Genomic DNA, 17914 nt, shown 5'->3' on the forward strand with positions numbered 1-17914 from the left:
AGGACAGCACACACAGGCTCTAACCAGAGTAGAAAGAGAAGTGGGAGGCCCCGCTGCACAACTGAGAAACAAGACAAATACATTAGAGTCTCTAGTTTGAGAAATAGATGCCTCACACGTCCTCAACTGGCAGCTTCATTAAATAGTACCCGCAAAACGCCAGTGTCAACGTCTACAGTGAAGAGGTGACTCCGGGATGCTGGCCTTCAGGGCAGAGTGGCAAAGAAAAAGCCATATCTGAGACTAACTAATAAAAGGAAAAGATTAATATGGGCAAAAGCACACAGACATTGGACAGAGGAAGATTGGAAAAAAGTGTTATGGACAGACGAATCGAAGTTTGAGGTGTTTGGATCACACAGAAGAACATTTGTGAGACACAGAACAACTGAAAAGATGCTGGAAGAGTGCCTGACGCCATCTGTCAAGCATGGTGGAGGTAATGTGATGGTCTGGGGTTGCTTTGGTGCTGGTAAAGTGGGAGATTTGTACAAGGTGAAAAGGATTTTGAATAAGGAAGGCTATCACTCCATTTTGCAACACCATGCCATACCCTGTGGACAGCGCTTGATTGGAGCCAATTTAATCCTACAACAGGACAATGACCCAAAGCACACCTCCAAATTATGCAAGAACTATTTAGGGAAGAAGCAGGCAGCTGGTATTCTATCTGTAATGGAGTGGCCAGCGCAATCACCAGATCTCAACCCCATGGAGCTGTTGTGGGAGCAGCTTGACCGTATGGTACGCAAGAAGTGCCCATCAAGCCAATCCAACTTGTGGGAGGGCCTTCTGGAAGCATGGGGTGAAATTTCTCCCGATTACCTCAGCAAATTAACAGCTAGAATGCCAAAGGTCTACAATGCTGTATTTGCTGAAAATGGAGCATTCTTTGACGAAAGCAAAGTTTGAAGGAGAAAATTATTATTTCAAATAAAAATCATTTCTAACCTTGTCAATGTCTTGACTATATTTTCTAGTAATTTTGCAACTCATTTGATAAATATAAGTGTGAGTTTTCATGGAAAACACAAAATTGTCTGGGTGACCCCAAACTTTTGAACGTGTATGTGTGTGTGTATATATATATATATATATATACACACTACCGTTCAAAAGTTTGGGGTCACCCAGACAATTTTGTGTTTTCCATGAAAACTCACACTTATATTTATCAAATGAGTTGCAAAATTACTAGAAAATATAGTCAAGACATTGACAAGGTTAGAAATGATTTTTATTTGAAATAATAATTTTCTCCTTCAAACTTTGCTTTCGTCAAAGAATGCTCCATTTTCAGCAAATACAGCATTGTAGACCTTTGGCATTCTAGCTGTTAATTTGCTGAGGTAATCGGGAGAAATTTCACCCCATGCTTCCAGAAGCCCCTCCCTCAAGTTGGATTGGCTTGATGGGCACTTCTTGCGTACCATACGGTCAAGCTGCTCCCACAACAGCTCTATGGGGTTGAGATCTGGTGATTGCGCTGGCCACTCCATTACAGATAGAATACCAGCTGCCTGCTTCTTCCCTAAATAGTTCTTGCATAATTTGGAGGTGTGCTTTGGGTCATTGTCCTGTTGTAGGATTAAATTGGCTCCAATCAAGCGCTGTCCACAGGGTATGGCATGGTGTTGCAAAATGGAGTGATAGCCTTCCTTATTCAAAATCCTTTTCACCTTGTACAAATCTCCCACTTTACCAGCACCAACGCAACCCCAGACCATCACATTACCTCCACCATGCTTGACAGATGGCGTCTGGCACTCTTCCAGCATCTTTTCAGTTGTTCTGTGTCTCACAAATGTTCTTCTGTGTGATCCAAACACCTCAAACTTCGATTTGTCTGTCCATAACCCTTTTTTCCAATCTTCCTCTGTCCAATGTCTGTGTGCTTTTGCCCATATTAATCTTTTCCTTTTATTAGTCAGTCTCAGATATGGCTTTTTCTTTGCCACTCTGCCATGAAGGCCAGCATCCCGGAGTCACCTCTTCACTGTAGACGTTGACACTGGCGTTTTGCGGGTACTATTTAATGAAGCTGCCAGTTGAGGACGTGTGAGGCATCTATTTCTCAAACTAGAGACTCTAATGTACTTGTCTTGTTTCTCAGTTGTGCAGCGGGGCCTCCCACTTCTCTTTCTACTCTGGTTAGGGCCTGTTTGTGCTGTCCTCTGAAGGGAGTAGTACACACCGTTGTAGGAAATCTTCAGTTTCTTGGCAATTTCTCGCATGGAATAGCCTTCATTTCTAAGAACAAGAATAGACTGTCGAGTTTCACATGAAAGCTCTCTTTTTCTAGCCATTTTGAGAGTTTAATCGAAGCCACAAATGTAATGCTCCAGATTCTCAACTAGCTCAAAGGAAGGTCTGTTTTATAGCTCCTCTAAACAGCAAAACTGTTTACAGCGGTGCTGACATAATTGCACAAGGGTTTTCAAGTGTTTTCTAATCATCCATCATCCATTAGCCTTCTAACACCGTTGGCAAACACAATGTACCATTAGAACACTGGAGTGATGGTTGCTGGAAATGGGCCTCTATACACCCATGTAGATATTGCATTAAAAACCAGACGTTTGCAGCTAGAATAGTCATTTAGCACATTAATAGAGTGTATTTCTGATTAATTTAATGTTATCTTCATTGAAAAAAAACTGCTTTTCTTTCAAAAATAAGGAAATTTCTAAGTGACCCTAAACTTTTGAACGTGTGTAGAGAAGAGATATAGATAATCTCTCTCTCAGAACAAATACAGCTCCGTACAGAGATAATTTGCAAATTTTTTTTTTTTTTTTGTATTTCAACTTTTTTTATTTTCAACAAAGAAAGTAAGGATACAGAAGGAAAAAAGGGGTAGACGAGGGTACATCCATAAAATCAGAACACAATGTTATATGTACGCAGTTAACTCTACAAGTCCGCTAGATTTTTCAGCAATGTCAATATTTTGAAATACTTCACACATCCACCATTGTCAATATAGATAGACTTGTACCATAAATTAACATCTCTTTGCGACATTTCCCTATACCCTCCTCCTCCTCCTCCCCCCCCCCCCTATGACCATCTGAGATGATAGTCAAGAGTCAGATGACAGAGAAAGAACAATAAGAAGAGAGAAAAAAGAAGGAAAAACAAATAAGATCAAAAGAAATGAGGGAAGAGGGGAGTCATCTCTCCCAGCTCTCTCCCCCCCCCCCCCTGCAGCACGTCTCTATGAACCAAATATTTCTAAGAGTTCCCAGCATCATTTCCAACTTGTTTACCTGTGATTTCCTTGTACCTGTCTGAGCTACAAAATTACAGCCAGTAGAACCATGTTTTCCGGAATCTACCTGCTTGATCAGGAGAGTGATGAAGCAACTCCTCCATTCTCCTAATATCTTGTACCCGCTTCAGCCATTGTCTAATCGATGGAGGCTCAGAGGACTGCCATTTCGCTGGAATACATGCTTTAGCTGCATTTAACAAGTGTCTCACCAGCGATTTCTTATACGTCCCTACGGCGATGTCATGGTGATGCAACAGAATCCACGCCGGATCGTCCCCCAGAGTGAGTCCCGTGATTTCAAATATGATGTCTTGTACTTCTGCCCAAAAGGGTCGAAGACTGTCACATCCCCAGAATATATGTAGTAGCGTACCTTCTTCCTTGCCACATCTCCAGCAGAGATGTGAAACCTCAGGAAACATTTTGTGAAGTGCATGTGGGACTAATATTTTATAATTCGTTTCTTGATAAGCATTACTAATAGACACTTTATGCGAGAGGAGCATGACCTTCTCTTTTTGTTCTTGTGTTAGGGAGATCTGTAGATCCCGCTCCCATTTCGTGATAAACGGTGGCGTGAAATCTTCTACAGGAGAAATCAGTATACCATAGATTTTAGACAATGCTCGTTTCACCTGTCCCGTCTGGGAACACATTGTTTCAAACTGGGTTAGTCTGCGATCGTAAGCAGCAGGTGTAGGTATATAAGCCAAGTAGTGAGATAGTTGTAAAGTCTGCCACCGTGATGCTACCAGCATGCCCTCAGGTTCAGTGAGTTCCCTATCCCGAAGCCAAGTCGCCTGTCTACGAAAGTGACAAATCCTAAAACGACCCTGTTGAAGCCAGTTTTTAAATGTCCCTTCCGATAATCCTGGTTCAAACTCTGGTGTCCCCAGAACCGGCGCGAGCGGCGAAGGAGCCGATGAGACCCCTTCCCCTCACTCTCCTGAACACCTGTAGTGTTGAATAGATAGTAGGGTGATCTCTCAGGGATTTTAGATGAGTCAAGGGTATCCATGGCAAGCATTTTAGTGGGAGGTCCGTAAAGCCTTGTTCCACATTTATCCAATCCTTAAGATGAGCATGGCGGCACCAGTCCACTATCCTAGTCAAGTGTATGGCTTGGTAATATTGCTCTACATCAGGCAGCCCAATCCCTCCACGACGTTTGGCAAGCACTAGGATTCTCCTCTGTAATCTCGGCGGTTTATCAGCCCATACAAAGGAAGTGATGTATTGATATACAGTTTTAAAAAAGGACGTAGGTAATTTAATTGGTAATGCCTGCATCGGGTATAGGAATCTGGGTAACACATTCATCTTCATAATGCTCACTCTCCCAAACCATGAGAACGTCCCCCCCCCTGTCCATCGAGCCAAATCATTTCTCAATGTTTGTAACAGAGGTAAAAAGTTCAGCTGGAATGTCTGATCTATATTGGCCGGCAGTTGGATACCCAGATATTTGATTGATTCTCTCTCCCATCTAAAGGGAAAACTAGCCCGTAGGGAGTTCCCTAGATCATGTGGAGTATGTAGCATCATCACCTCCGACTTCTGAAAGTTGATTTTCAGGTTGGACATTAGGCCATACTCTCGAAATTCCTTCATGAGATTGGGCATTGAAATGTGAGGAGAGGTCACGAAAAATAGCAGATCATCTGCATAAGCCGCCACCTTGAAAACTTTACCTCTCATATTTAAGCCACTCACATTGACGTTGCCTCTGATCTTACATAAAAAAGGTTCCAGAGCTAAGGCGAACAGCAGGGGTGAAAGAGGGCATCCCTGTCTTGTCCCATTATGGATCGTAAACGGGGAAGAATAAGTACCATTTACTCTCACAGAAGCCGAAGGCGACAAGTACAGTGCTCCCACCCAGGAGCGCATGTTAGGTCCTACACCCAGATGTTCCAAAGTTCCAAATAAAAAAGGCCACCCGACTCGATCAAAAGCCTTTTCCGCGTCTGTGGATAAAATGACAGCAGGGTTCTTCTGTGAGTTGACACAATGGACAAGGTTGAGAGCCTTAGTCGTATTATCTCTCGCTTCCCTTGATGGGATGAAGCCTGTTTGGTCTCCGTGAATTACGGTAGTCATCAATGGGGCAATCCAATTCGCCAATATTTTAGAAAACAATTTCAGATCTACATTGAGTAACGAAATCGGTCTATAGCTAGCACATGAGGAGGGATCCTTGCCATCCTTCGGGATAACCACTATGGTGGCCTTCAGTGAATCTGAAGGTACCGAGCTGCCTGATATCGCATTAAGAGCCCCCAAAAAGCCATCTGCTAACTGATCTAAGAACATTTTATAGTAACCCACCGTCAGTCCATCCGGGCCTGGGGCCTTACCCTTTTTTGTGTCCTGCAAAGCTTCAGAAATTTCTTCATGAGTGATTGGATGATCTAAGGTGTCACATGCATCTTCAGGTAGTCGTGGGAAACCTGAGGAGGATATATATTCCTGTATAGCTACCTTCGTGGGAGGTGAATGAGGTGTTAATTGGTATAGTGAGGAGTAGAATTCCCGAGAGGATCGGGCTATCTCCCTCGGGGAGGTTATCTTTGCCCCTGTCTGGGAGATTATATGAGGAACATAGGCCGAGGCTCTCTGGGTTCTCAAGGCATTTGCCAGAATTTTCCCCGGTTTATTTGCATATTCATAAAATATTCTCCGACACTTAACTAATGTGGCCTTAGCCTTAACTTCATAAAGAGCTCTAAGTTCTTCCCGAAGTGACAGAAAAACTCTCCTCGTTTCTGAGGTCTGATAATGTTTGTTTGACCTCTATTTCGCTAATCTTTGGCAACAGGTCACTTGTTTTTGCCACTCTCTCTCTCTTGAGCCGCGCCCCCCACTTGATGAAAAAACCTCTTATATAGCATTTATGGGCCTCCCATAATATGAGCGGATTTGCCACTGAGCCAGTATTGGTAGCGAAGTAGAGCTCCAGCTCACGACGAATTTCAGATTGAGCCTCAGGATGTTTAAGTACAAACTCATTGCGTTTCCATCGACCCTGTGCCTGTGAGGGCGGGGCGAAAGAGTGAGAGCGCAATTGGCGAATGGTCCGACAAAGGTGATGTGTGAATGTCTGCCCCCACTACTCTATCCAGATGGAAATGACTGATGAAAAAATAGTCTATTCTGGAAAACATATGAGTTGCTGAGTAATATGAGTAATCTCTAGCTCCCGGGCACAGAGTCCTCCAGACATCCACTAGTTGGTGATCATGAATAGTTTTCCTAATGGAGCTAAGTTGAGAGCAAGGAAGATGGGAGGCGCCCCTTGAGACGTCAAGATGAGGTTCCATTGCTACATTAAAATCCCCTCCAACTATAATCATACCATCCCCAAGCCGCTGATTGTCCCGTGTTTGGTAAGTACAGGTTAGCTAGTGTAACTGCTTGTGAGAATAGAGTACCCTTGACAAACAGAAATCTACCCTGAGGGTCTGCCAATGAATCAGTGAAAATCCAAGGTACATGTTGTACAATGAGAATACTCACACCCCTAGATCTGGCATCCTCTGAGCAACCATGATAGCAATATGGTAAGCGTCTATTGGAGAACCGTGGTAACTTATCTTTCCGGAAATGTGTTTCTTGAAGAAACACCACCTGAGTTTTATGTCTCCACAGTTCAGCCAGAATCATGGAGCGCTTCTCTGGAGTCCTCAGACCTCGGACATTGTAGGAGAGCAATTTCGTATCTGTGTTCATAGTTCCCAGGTGCTGCGAGGGAAGAAACCGAAGGGAAGGAAGGAGAAAAAGGGAAGAAAAGAAAAGAAACAACAATAGAAAAAAACAGATAAGTAAGTAAGGATAATCAGGGAATTCTCTAAGGAAAGTTAAAGAAACCGAGGGTACTCAGCCAGCGAGACCCCTCGGAGGGAATACCTATAGGGGAGAGTTGGTAAGGAATCTAAGGAAGTGGAGACCACCTCCCGTGTAATTGTCTGTAAATAGTACACTTTCAGCGAACACAAACATCTACTTCCAACCTCTATTAGTAATTCACCAGGGCGATCAATGGCGTGAAGCAACTTCAAAACTTGTAACAAAGATATAGCCCTACTCCGTAGGAATCTCAAACCCCTTCTCCGCCCTGACTACCTCGCTCCCGCCCATAAGATCACAAACTCCATAAGGAGCCTAACCCCAGGTACCAGCTCCTGCAACGACATCCATGACCACATAAGTCTCCTTCACCTTGTGCAATGGAATCCCTAAATATCTCTCGCCCGCAGAGGGTGTTTATGAAACATACTCCATTACCCATAACCGACGTCTCCCTACACATTAAGTCCCAACTAATAAAACCTAACTCAACTATGTGGCATAATCCTATGCATATCCCATCAGACGACGTATCATGAACCCTGAGGCCCCCATTAACCAGCTGCGTGAGTGACTCTATCTCTTTCCCCCTAACCACGTACAGACCGCTCCGTGATTTGTTCTGAGAGAAATATCTAGTTACTAGATAAACATTTTTAGGTAACTGTTCCTTTTAAGCATGACTCCATTTATAAGGATACATTATCTGACCCGCTAGGCACAAAATCAGGAAACCGAACATTTGCACCAGGATGAACAAGGAGTCCCGTGTCATGTGTAATCCTGCCTCCACAGTACGGCAAAGCAGTCCCAGATCTTGGATTCCCTTCTATGGCAGTTGTTGCCTCGCCGGTCTGATGCGCTGCGGTCTGGGTTGAAGAGGGTCGATAGGGCGGTTTCTGCTGCGTCTTGTAGGACGATAATTCAAGGATGCCGTAATCCAGTCCGGAATGGCTCTTGGTGGGACTTCCAGGAAGACAAAAAGGGCGTGTAGATCTTGTGGCGAATGGATAGCAATCACCAAGCCTTGTTTCTTGACAATGAGGTGGAACGGAAACCCCCACATATATGTCGCTTCAGCCTCTCTGATGATATCCAGCAGTGGTCTCATAACCCGTCTCATGTGCAGTGTACGAGCTGATAGATCAGGCAAAATATGAATTTCAGCCCCCCTAAATTTCACTTGGCCCATGGTGCGCATTTTACGCATTAAATTTTCCTTCACTGTAAAGTAGTAAATCCTATATACAATGTCCCGTGAACGATCTGGATCTACTGACACCGGGCCCAACGCTCTGTGTACCCGATCCTATTCTATGTGATTGTTCGGCAGCTCTCCCAGGATACCGTTAAACAGTTCTACCACTATTGCGCGTAAATTATGACCTTCCTTATCCTCCGGTAGTCCCCTAATACGGACATTATTGCGCTTGTTGCGGTTCTCCAGATCATCATGGTCCAGAGTCATAGCTTGGATTAATGCCTGTTGTGAGCGCAGTTGGTCTTCCATCCTATCCAATCTGTCGCCATGAGAAGATGTCTGTTGCTCAATGACTGAGACCCTAGAGCACATTTGCTCAACAGTACGGTTCACCTCCTCTAAACACGTACGTTGCATTTTCTCCATTCTTTCCAGCATGGTGTCAAAAAAGCTCTGGGATGGGAGATGTTTAAGGGCCTCCTCCAGCTCCGATCGTGTTAATGGCGTCTCCACGCATGGGGAGACCGGGCCCGGTGACCAAGAACTTCCCTCATGGGATCTCTCCGGACTGGGGCTGGTGACCGGGGCACTCTCCAGGGGTTTATAAGAGGTTGACACACCTGGTAGCTCGTGGGAGCGGGCTGATGTCGTCTTACCCGGTCGTTGAGGCGTTCCACATGCAGCTGCGGCCATGTTGGCTTCCTCCTGTTTCTGAGATATACGTGGCCGTAGGAAGCGAGACAGTGAGGATGCCGGAGTATTTTTGTCCACGGTCTTCAGAGGTTTCCCTCGGGGCATAACGCGAGGTGCCGGGATGATGGTAAGTCGCTGAAAGCGTTAATGTCACAGGTTAAATCACGGTCGGCGGGAGCTCCTGAAAATGCGACCTTCTTCCTCACATGCCGAGACCACGCCCCCCGATAATTTGCAAATTTAGTTTAACCCCTGCCATATAAATTTGTACGGCATAAAACTACATCTCCTAGCATAGCCAGAACGATGGTAAGGATATGCTGGGAGTTGCTGGTTCACAAAAAAAAAACGATACACACACCATCTTGCTGTAGATCATCCAGTGACTACGGTACTGAGCAGTGACAGGGTGAATAAACCTTTACATTTAGTGACTCACTACTGACTATTTCTCAGATTCTAGTCGTTCTTTTTACTTTTCCATCTGGTCCAGAACTCCATGATGCCTCCTGGCCATGCCCTATTTCTGCGGAAATTAGTAAATTTGCTGCTCAGATGTCTTCGGAAGCTCACTTTTTCAACATTTCTGCACCTATAAACTAAGAGAAAATTCTTATGGTACCACATTCTATGCCCCAAAATATAATTGTATCATACACTGTGTCACCAAATATAATAGCGCTACACACTGTGCCCCTGAATAAAATTGTCAAACACTGTAAAGTAATGCACCACACACAGTGCTCCCAGTAGGGCCCTCTATAGATAGTTCTCCCCATAGAGCCCTTTGTAGAAAGTGCTCCCAGTAGAGCCTTCTGTAGGTAGTAGTGTTCCCTGTAGATAGTGCCCCCTGTACAGTTCCATGCATACAGGGCCCCCTCTATTATTCCCTGTAGGTAGAGCCTCCTGTGGCGTTCACTGTAGCATTCCCTGTTTAGTGCCCCCTGTAGCGCCCCCCCTGTAGATGGGGGGGGGGGCCCTGTAGATGGGGCCCCCTGTATAGTGCCCCCTGTAGATAGGTGCCCCCTGTGGCGTTCCCTGTAGATAGGGGCTCTCTGTGGTGTTCCCTGTAGATAGGGGCCCCCTGTATATAGGAGCCCCTTGTGGCGTTCCCTGTAGTTACTGTTCCCTATATAGTGCCCTGTAGTTACTGTTCCCTATATAGTGCCATGTAGTTACTCTTCCCTGTATAGTCCCCTATATAGGTAAGGCCCCCAACCCTGCCCACAGTAGAAGGAAAAGGAAAAAAAACACATTATATTCTTACATGTCCCGTTCCCACTCTGTCCTCCTCCAGCGGAACGATGCAGCGGCGCGATGACGTCATCTCCCCAACTGCATCATCACTAAAGTGCCGAATGGCGAGGCATCATGTGCCTCACCAGGGCAGCACTTAGCTACTCAAATGTATCCACGCCCTAAGGACGTGGGTACAATTGAGTGCAGGGGACTGGTTTCCGGCTTCCCAATACACCCGGTTCTGCAAACCGGCTGTAATTTTAACAACCGGTTCGGGAGAACCGGGGTGAACCGGCCGGATCCCACCCTTGCTTACAGCAGACTGAGCTTTTAAATACAGCCCTGAGCATTTGCCATATTCCCCAGAATGGTGGAAGATTTGTCATATGCTACTAAACTGCGCCAGATTGATATCACTTTTCTGTGTATATAGGGCAATTGACTAGATAGAATATTTCCTTGATGCGTAAAACTGGAAAAATCGGCCTGTTCAAAAAAATTAATAATGTATGGAATTGAACAAATACATACAGATGACCTTATACAGTACACTTACCCTGTGGTTCAAATACTGAAGATTTTTTTTTTTTCTTATGTGTATGAACATTTCTAATATATTTTATAATCTTTTTGCTTATTTTAATATCTATTTTATTTTTTTTTAAATACATTACAGATGCAAAGGTAAAGATGGAGGAAACCTTTATGTGCCTGCAGCTGAAGAGTTAATCCGACCAGAAAGGAACACTTTGGTGGTCAATTTTACTGATATTGAATATTACAACCAGCAACTTGCAACTACAATCCAAGAAGAGTATTACAGGTATTTTTTTAATTTGTTTTTAACCCTTTCATGACCAAGGGTCATTGCTACCACTGTGTCCAGGTCAAATTTTCCATTTCTGATTTGCAGTTCTTTAAACGATATTTTTGCAACCGCTTTGACTATCAACTATTTTTACTTTGTTTTTTACAAAACTTGATGCTTTCATTTTCTAGATTAGTTTTAATTCCATGTTGATTTTTTTTATGAGCAGACAAATCACAAAAAATGTGGAGAAGAAAATTTTTTGGTCTTTTTTTTTAATCTATATATTTGTGTGTGTGTGTGCTCACACTGTGAGCGGATAAGAGGGCTATATTCACATGACGTGAAAAATAGGGCAGTTAACAACGGATCAACTGTCAGCTTTTCATGGTTGTTTTGCATCAATGTGTCCAAATTTTAATCCATTTCCCGACCAGCTGACCGTTTTTCACCGACATTTGGCATCCATTTTTCATGGACGTTAAAAAAAACTTATTCGTTATTTTTTTATTTTTTTTGTCAGAGCCACCAGTGCCCATGTAGATAGTGACGCAATACCACTGTAGATAGTGCCAGTGCCCACATAGCGCCATTGTAGATAGCGCCACACTGTCCCTTGTAGGTAGTGCCAATATAATGCCAGTGCCCATGTAAATAGTGCCATACCCCATGTGTATAGCACCCACTGTGTATAGCGCCACACCCCTGGTAGGCAGCGCAACACCCTGTATGTATCAGCCCCCCTATAATTGGCACCTACTTCCTGTAAATTGCACCACTGTAGCTCCCTGTAAGAGTGGTATCCATCTGGTCGGGGATTCTGCTCCTAGAGGGAGCCCCTGATGTCTATGTCCATATATGGACAGTGACGTTGGGGGCTAACTCTAAAAGCGGAATCCCCTGCCTCCGCATTGGCAGCGCTGTTGCCGGGGATTCCGCTCCAGGAGTAGCCCCTGATGTCACTGTCCATTTATGGATAGTGACGCCAGGGGCTTCTCCAGTAGCGGAATCCTCGGTCGGTGTGTTGGCCGGGGATTCCGCCCCTACAGAGAGCCTCTGATGTCACTGTCCAAATAAACAGTGACATCCGGGGCAAAATCTCTAGAAGCGGAAGGCCGGGCACAGAGCGATCTGGGACCGGGGATTCCGCTCCTAGTGGGAGATTAGGTGGCGCTATCTATAGGGGGCAGTGCTATTTACAACGGGAATGGAGAGACATTGGGGCTCCCTCTAGGAGGGGGATCCCCGGCCAGAGAGCTGGCCAGGGATTCCGCTCCTAGAGGGAGCTTAAGTAGCGCTAGCTGCAGGGGGTTTTGCATTATCTACAGTGAGGGGGTGCAGTCCGGGATCTTAAAGCGCCAGCAGACATGGGTGCAGCGCTGCTCACAATGAAGCAGCACTGCACTCATTAAACCCCGTTCAAGGCTGTCAATGTTTGTATACGTGGCAACTTCCCTGGGCAACGGCCGTTGGAACATATATAGCCGTATGGCAGTCGTGAAAGGGTTAAAGCATCTTTAACAATTAATTACTTAACCCCTTCAGGACCCTGCCTGTTTTGGCCTTCAGGACACAGACAATTTTTTTTCAAATCTGACGTGTTCCTGTGGTAATAATGTTGGAATGCTTTTACCTATCTAAGCGAGTCTGAGATTGTTTTCTCGTGACATGTTGTACTTTGTTAGTGAAAAAGTTTGGTCGATAATTTTGGTATTTGTTTCTGAAAAACACGAAAATTATGAAAAAATGTGCAAAAATTCGTAGTTTTCTAAATTTAAACGTATCTGCTTGTAAAACTGATCGTAATACCACACAAAATAGTTACTAGTTAACATTTCCCATATAAAACAGAGACAAAATGATAGTTTTTTTACCGCTCAGACGGTTGTAGATGTACAGTCTGAAGTGTCCATCAAGGGTTTGACCTTCCCCTCAGCTAGCATGCAGAAAGAATGATCCAAATTTCCACTGGTGTGTATATCTCGCTGGTACTTGTGGTTCCACACAGAAGTGAAACTGCAGAAATGCAACTGCTTGCTGTGTATATCCTCGTACGTGATGTTCTAAATCTCCAACAAGGGAGAAAAAGGAGATAGTGCACTACCTTTTGGAAACTGCAAATTCCACGACTTTATTCCATAATTACAAAAATGGATATAGATAAAAGCATAAGATAAGCTCTTTTAACACGCCAAAATAATGCAACCCGACCCTGGGTTTCGCCCTTCTGGCTTCCTCTGGGGCATATGGGCGTGTACCATTCATGTGTTTAAATAGCTGTCAGTCTTCTTAACATACAACAGTTTTAAATTGCTTATGTATATAAAACAGCCAATTTTAAAAACAATGATAAAATGACATGAAAAATAAAATCATTCACACAATAAGTGTAGTTTATAAATAAATTGAATAAAAAAACCTCATTTGTTGTAAAACTACGCTGCAGCATAATGAGCTCTAATTGCATGACTCGTCTATGCTACTTAACTAAAAGCTGTGTGAATAAGGTTCAATCTCTCCAAGACATATACAAAAAACTACATAGAAGTACAACCAATACGATGCATTTCCCATGATGATCCCCACATTCCTTCCACCTATATGAATAACTATCCTCGGTTATATAAAACACAACGATCCCCCTTATACAAATGACAATTTTGAAATATAGGTTATTACAACATTATGTGTTTATCTTACAATATTATATACCAATCTTACATCTTCTACATGTGGGTAAAATACCATTTTTATTTTCTTTTTTGGTTAGAAGGTGGCTACAAAAAAGAAAAAAATTGATGTAGATGTGATTAGAGCTGTGATTAAGAGAACATTTTAATTCAAAGTCCAGGTTTAATCCCAAAGGGCATAGTGTATTGATAGATCCAATAGGATTCTCTTTGGCTCATTTTTTTTATATAATTATCACCACGCCAATGATTTTCAACAGATTCAACTCCATAGAATTTTGTTCAATTAGGATTTTTATTATGAAACTTTGCATAGTGTGCGGATACGCTATGGTCAATTTTTCCTTTTCTAATGTTGTTGCAATGCTCAGCTAATCGTGTTTTCAGTTTTCTAGCAGTTCTTCTCACATACATAAGTCCACACGGACAGACTAGCATGTATATGACTCCTTTAGTGTCACAGGTAATAAAATTTTCGATGTTAAATTCTTTGGTCATGTTGGAATTAGTGAATTTTTTGAATACGCCTTTAACTTTGTTGCATGTGTCCTATGCATGTCCCTTTTTATTACTTCCTTCTCTTCAGGGGCAGTAAAAATTAAAAATATTCTTAAACAAAATTGGCATATTATAAAAAGTGATCCTGTAATAGGACCATTGTTACCATCAGACCCGATTGTCATTTATCGTAGAGCTAAAAACATTAAGGACACATTAACAAATAGCTATATAAAATCTAGCAAGGGAGCAATTATTTCTGCAAAAGGTTTTTTTTTCCTGCAATAAATGCAAGGCATGTAAAGAAGTTGGCTACAACAAAGTGAAAGGCGTATTCCAAAAATGCATTAATTCCAACATGACCAAAGAATTTAACATCGAAAATTTTATTACCTGTGACACTAAAGGAGTCATATACATGCTAGTCTGTCCGTGTGGTCTTATGTATGTGGGAAGAACTGCTAGAAAACTGAAAACACTATTAGCTGAGCATTGCAACAACATTAGAAAAGGAAAAATTGACCATAGCGTATCCGCACACTATGCAAAGTTTCACAATAAAAATCCTAATTGAACAAAATTCTATGGAGTTGAATCTGTTGAAAATCATTGGCGTGGTGATAATTATATAAAAAAAAATTAGCCAAAGAGAATCCTATTGGATCTATCAATTAAAAACACTATGCCCTTTGGGATTAAACCTGGACTTTGAATTAAAATGTTCTCTAAATCACAGCTCTAATCACATCTACATCAATTTTTTTTCTTTTTTGTAGCCACCTTCTAACCAAAAAAGAAAAAAGAAAATAAAAATGGTATTTTACCCACATGTATAAGATGTAAGATTGGTATATAATATTGTAAGATAAACACATAATGTTGTAATAACCTATATTTCAAAATTGTCATTTGTATAAGGGGGATCGTTGTGTTTTATATAACCGAGCATAGTTATTCATATAGGTGGAAGGAATGTGGGGATCATCATGGAAAATGCATCGTATTGGTTGTACTTCTATGTAGTTTTTTGTATATGTCTTGGAGAGATTGAACCTTATTCACACAGCTTTTAGTTAAGTAGCATAGACGAGTCATGCAATTAGAGCTCATTATGCTGCAGCGTAGTTTTACAACAAATGAGGTTTTTTTATTCAATTTATTTATAAACTACACTTATTGTGTGAATGATTTTATTTTTCATGTCATTTTATCATTGTTTTTAAAATTGGCTGTTTTATATACATAAGCAATTTAAAACTGTTGTATGCTAAGAAGACTGACAACTATTTAAACACATGAATGGTACACGCCCATATGCCCCAGAGGAAGCCAGAAGGGCGAAACCCAGGGTCGGGTTGCATTATTTTGGCGTGTTAAAAGAGCTTATCTTATGCTTTTATCTATATCCATTTTTGTAATTATGGAATAAAGTCGTGGAATTTGCAGTTTCCAAAAGGTAGTGCACTATCTCCTTTTTCTCCCTTGTTGGAGATTTAGAACATCACGTACGAGGATATACACAGCAAGCAGTTGCATTTCTGCAGTTTCACTTCTGTGTGGAACCACAAGTACCAGCGAGATATACACACCAGTGGAAATTTGGATCATTCTTTCTGCATGCTAGCTGAGGGGAAGGTCAAACCCTTGATGGACACTTCAGACTGTACATCTACAACCGTCTGAGCGGTAAAAAACTATCATTTTGTCTCTGTTTTTTGTGGTGTTGAGGATTTCACCTCTTTTTTTTTTTTTTTACCTGCTCCGGTTGTTCATCTCCTTGTTGAGATATTTCAGGGAGTAGAGAGCTGAGTTGCATATTTGGTTAACATTTCCCATATGTCTACTTAATGTTTGCATCGTTTTTTGAACATCCTTTTATTTTTCTAGGAAGTTACAAGGCTTAGAACTTTAGCAGCAATTATTTTAAAGAAAACTTCAAAAGGCCATTTTTTCAGGGACCAGTTCAGTTCTGACGTGGCTTTGAGGGCCTTATATATTAGAAAATTCCCAGAAGTGACCCCATTTTGAAAACTGCACCCCTCAAGGTATTCGAATCAGCATTCACAGTGTTTTTAACCCTTTAGGCGTTTCACATGAATTAAAGCAAAGTAGAGGTGAAATTTACAAATTGAAATTTTTTTTTTGGGCGAAATTCAATTCTAATAAAAAAAAATTTGTAACAGAAGGTTTTACCCGAGAAATGCAACTCAATATTTATTGCCCAGATTCTGCAGTTTTTAGAAATATCCCACATGCGACCCTAGTGTCCTAATGGACTGAATCACAGGCCTCACAAGCAAAGGAGCCTTTTGGGCCTTTTTTTTTTTTTTTTTTTTTTTTAAGAATATATTTTAGGCACCTTGTCAGGTTTGAAGAGGTCTTGTGGTACCAAACCAGTGGAAACACCCCAAAAGTTGCCCCATTTTGGAAACTACACCTCAAGGAATTTATCTAGGGTTATAGTTAGCATTTTGACTACACAGGTTTTTTGCAGAATTTAGTGGAATTAGGCCATGAAAATGCATAGAAATGTAAAACTTGTACAAGGAATAAAGGAAAAAAAGAACCACAACATTTGTAAAGCATTTTCTCCTGATTACGGCAATGCCCCATATGTGGTAATAAACTGCTGATTGGACCCATGGCAGCGCTCAGAAGGGAAGGAGCGCCATTTGGATTTTGGAGCACGGATTTTGCTGAATTGTTTTTCGGTGCCATGTCGCGTTTGCAACACCCTGGAGGGACCAGAACAGTGGAAACCCCCCAAGTTACCCTATTTTAGAAACACCCCTCAAGGAATTTTTGTAGGGTTAAAGTGAGCATTTAGGCCCCCGGGGTCTCTTGCAGAATTTATTAGAATTAGGCCGCGAAAATGAATATCACAATTTTTTTTTTCCCTCTAAAATGTTGCATTTTCACAAGGGATAAAAGCGAAAAAAACAACCAATTTTTGTAAAGCTATTTCTCCCGAGTATGGAAATACCCCATATGTGGTTAAAAAATTTTCTTTCATTAGAAATTAATTAACCCTTTCAGGACTGATCCTTATTTTAGTTTTTCACTCCCCGCCTTCCAAGAGCCATAACTTTTTTTTTTTTTTTTTCTTTTTCAGTCAGTGTTGTGAGGGCTTATTTCTTGCGGGAGGAACTGTAGCTTCTATTGACACCATTTAAAGTGCCATTAAATGTACTGGGAAACTGAAAAAAAACTACAGACTGATCTAGGAAAAAAATCTGATTCCATTTTTTGGGGGTTTTCGTTTTTACAGCTTTCGCCGTGGGGTAAAAACAAAGTACAGCGATTTTGCTGGTTTAAATTATTTACGTTTTTTACGGTGTTTACCATGCTAGTTAAATAATGGTATATTTTAATAGTTCGGCCTTTTACGGACGTAGCGATAGCAATTTTTGTTTTTTGTTTTTTTTTACATTACTTTAGAAGAAAAATGGGAAAAGGGTTTGTTTTTTTAACTTTAAACTTTTTTCTTTCTCACTACTAATAACTTTAATTCTTCTACACATTTTATTAGTCTCCTTAGGGGACTAGAACCAGCGATCATTGGATAGCTTGTACAATATACTGCAATACTAATGTATTGCAGTATATTCTTATTTTTACAGGCTCCTGTAACCGCATGATCGCTGTTCTTGTCCATTAGTCCTGGG

At 41.9% G+C, this 17914-nt stretch overlaps 1 protein-coding gene across 1 annotated transcript in view; it reads left to right on the forward strand.

Moving 5' to 3' along the window:
- Nucleotides 1–17914, forward strand: part of LOC142725554 (maternal DNA replication licensing factor mcm6) — a gene marked incomplete at its 3' end in the record, with an annotated part of 96095 nt that overhangs the window by 4016 nt on the left and 74165 nt on the right. The window contains exon 2 of the mRNA XM_075848993.1: nucleotides 10930–11076. Within this exon, the coding sequence (XP_075705108.1) occupies nucleotides 10930–11076 (147 nt within the window). The remainder of the gene's footprint in view (nucleotides 1–10929; nucleotides 11077–17914) is intronic.

Source organism: Rhinoderma darwinii, unplaced genomic scaffold (genome assembly GCF_050947455.1).
Source record: "Rhinoderma darwinii isolate aRhiDar2 unplaced genomic scaffold, aRhiDar2.hap1 Scaffold_608, whole genome shotgun sequence".
NCBI classification, from domain to species: Eukaryota; Metazoa; Chordata; class Amphibia; order Anura; family Rhinodermatidae; genus Rhinoderma; species Rhinoderma darwinii.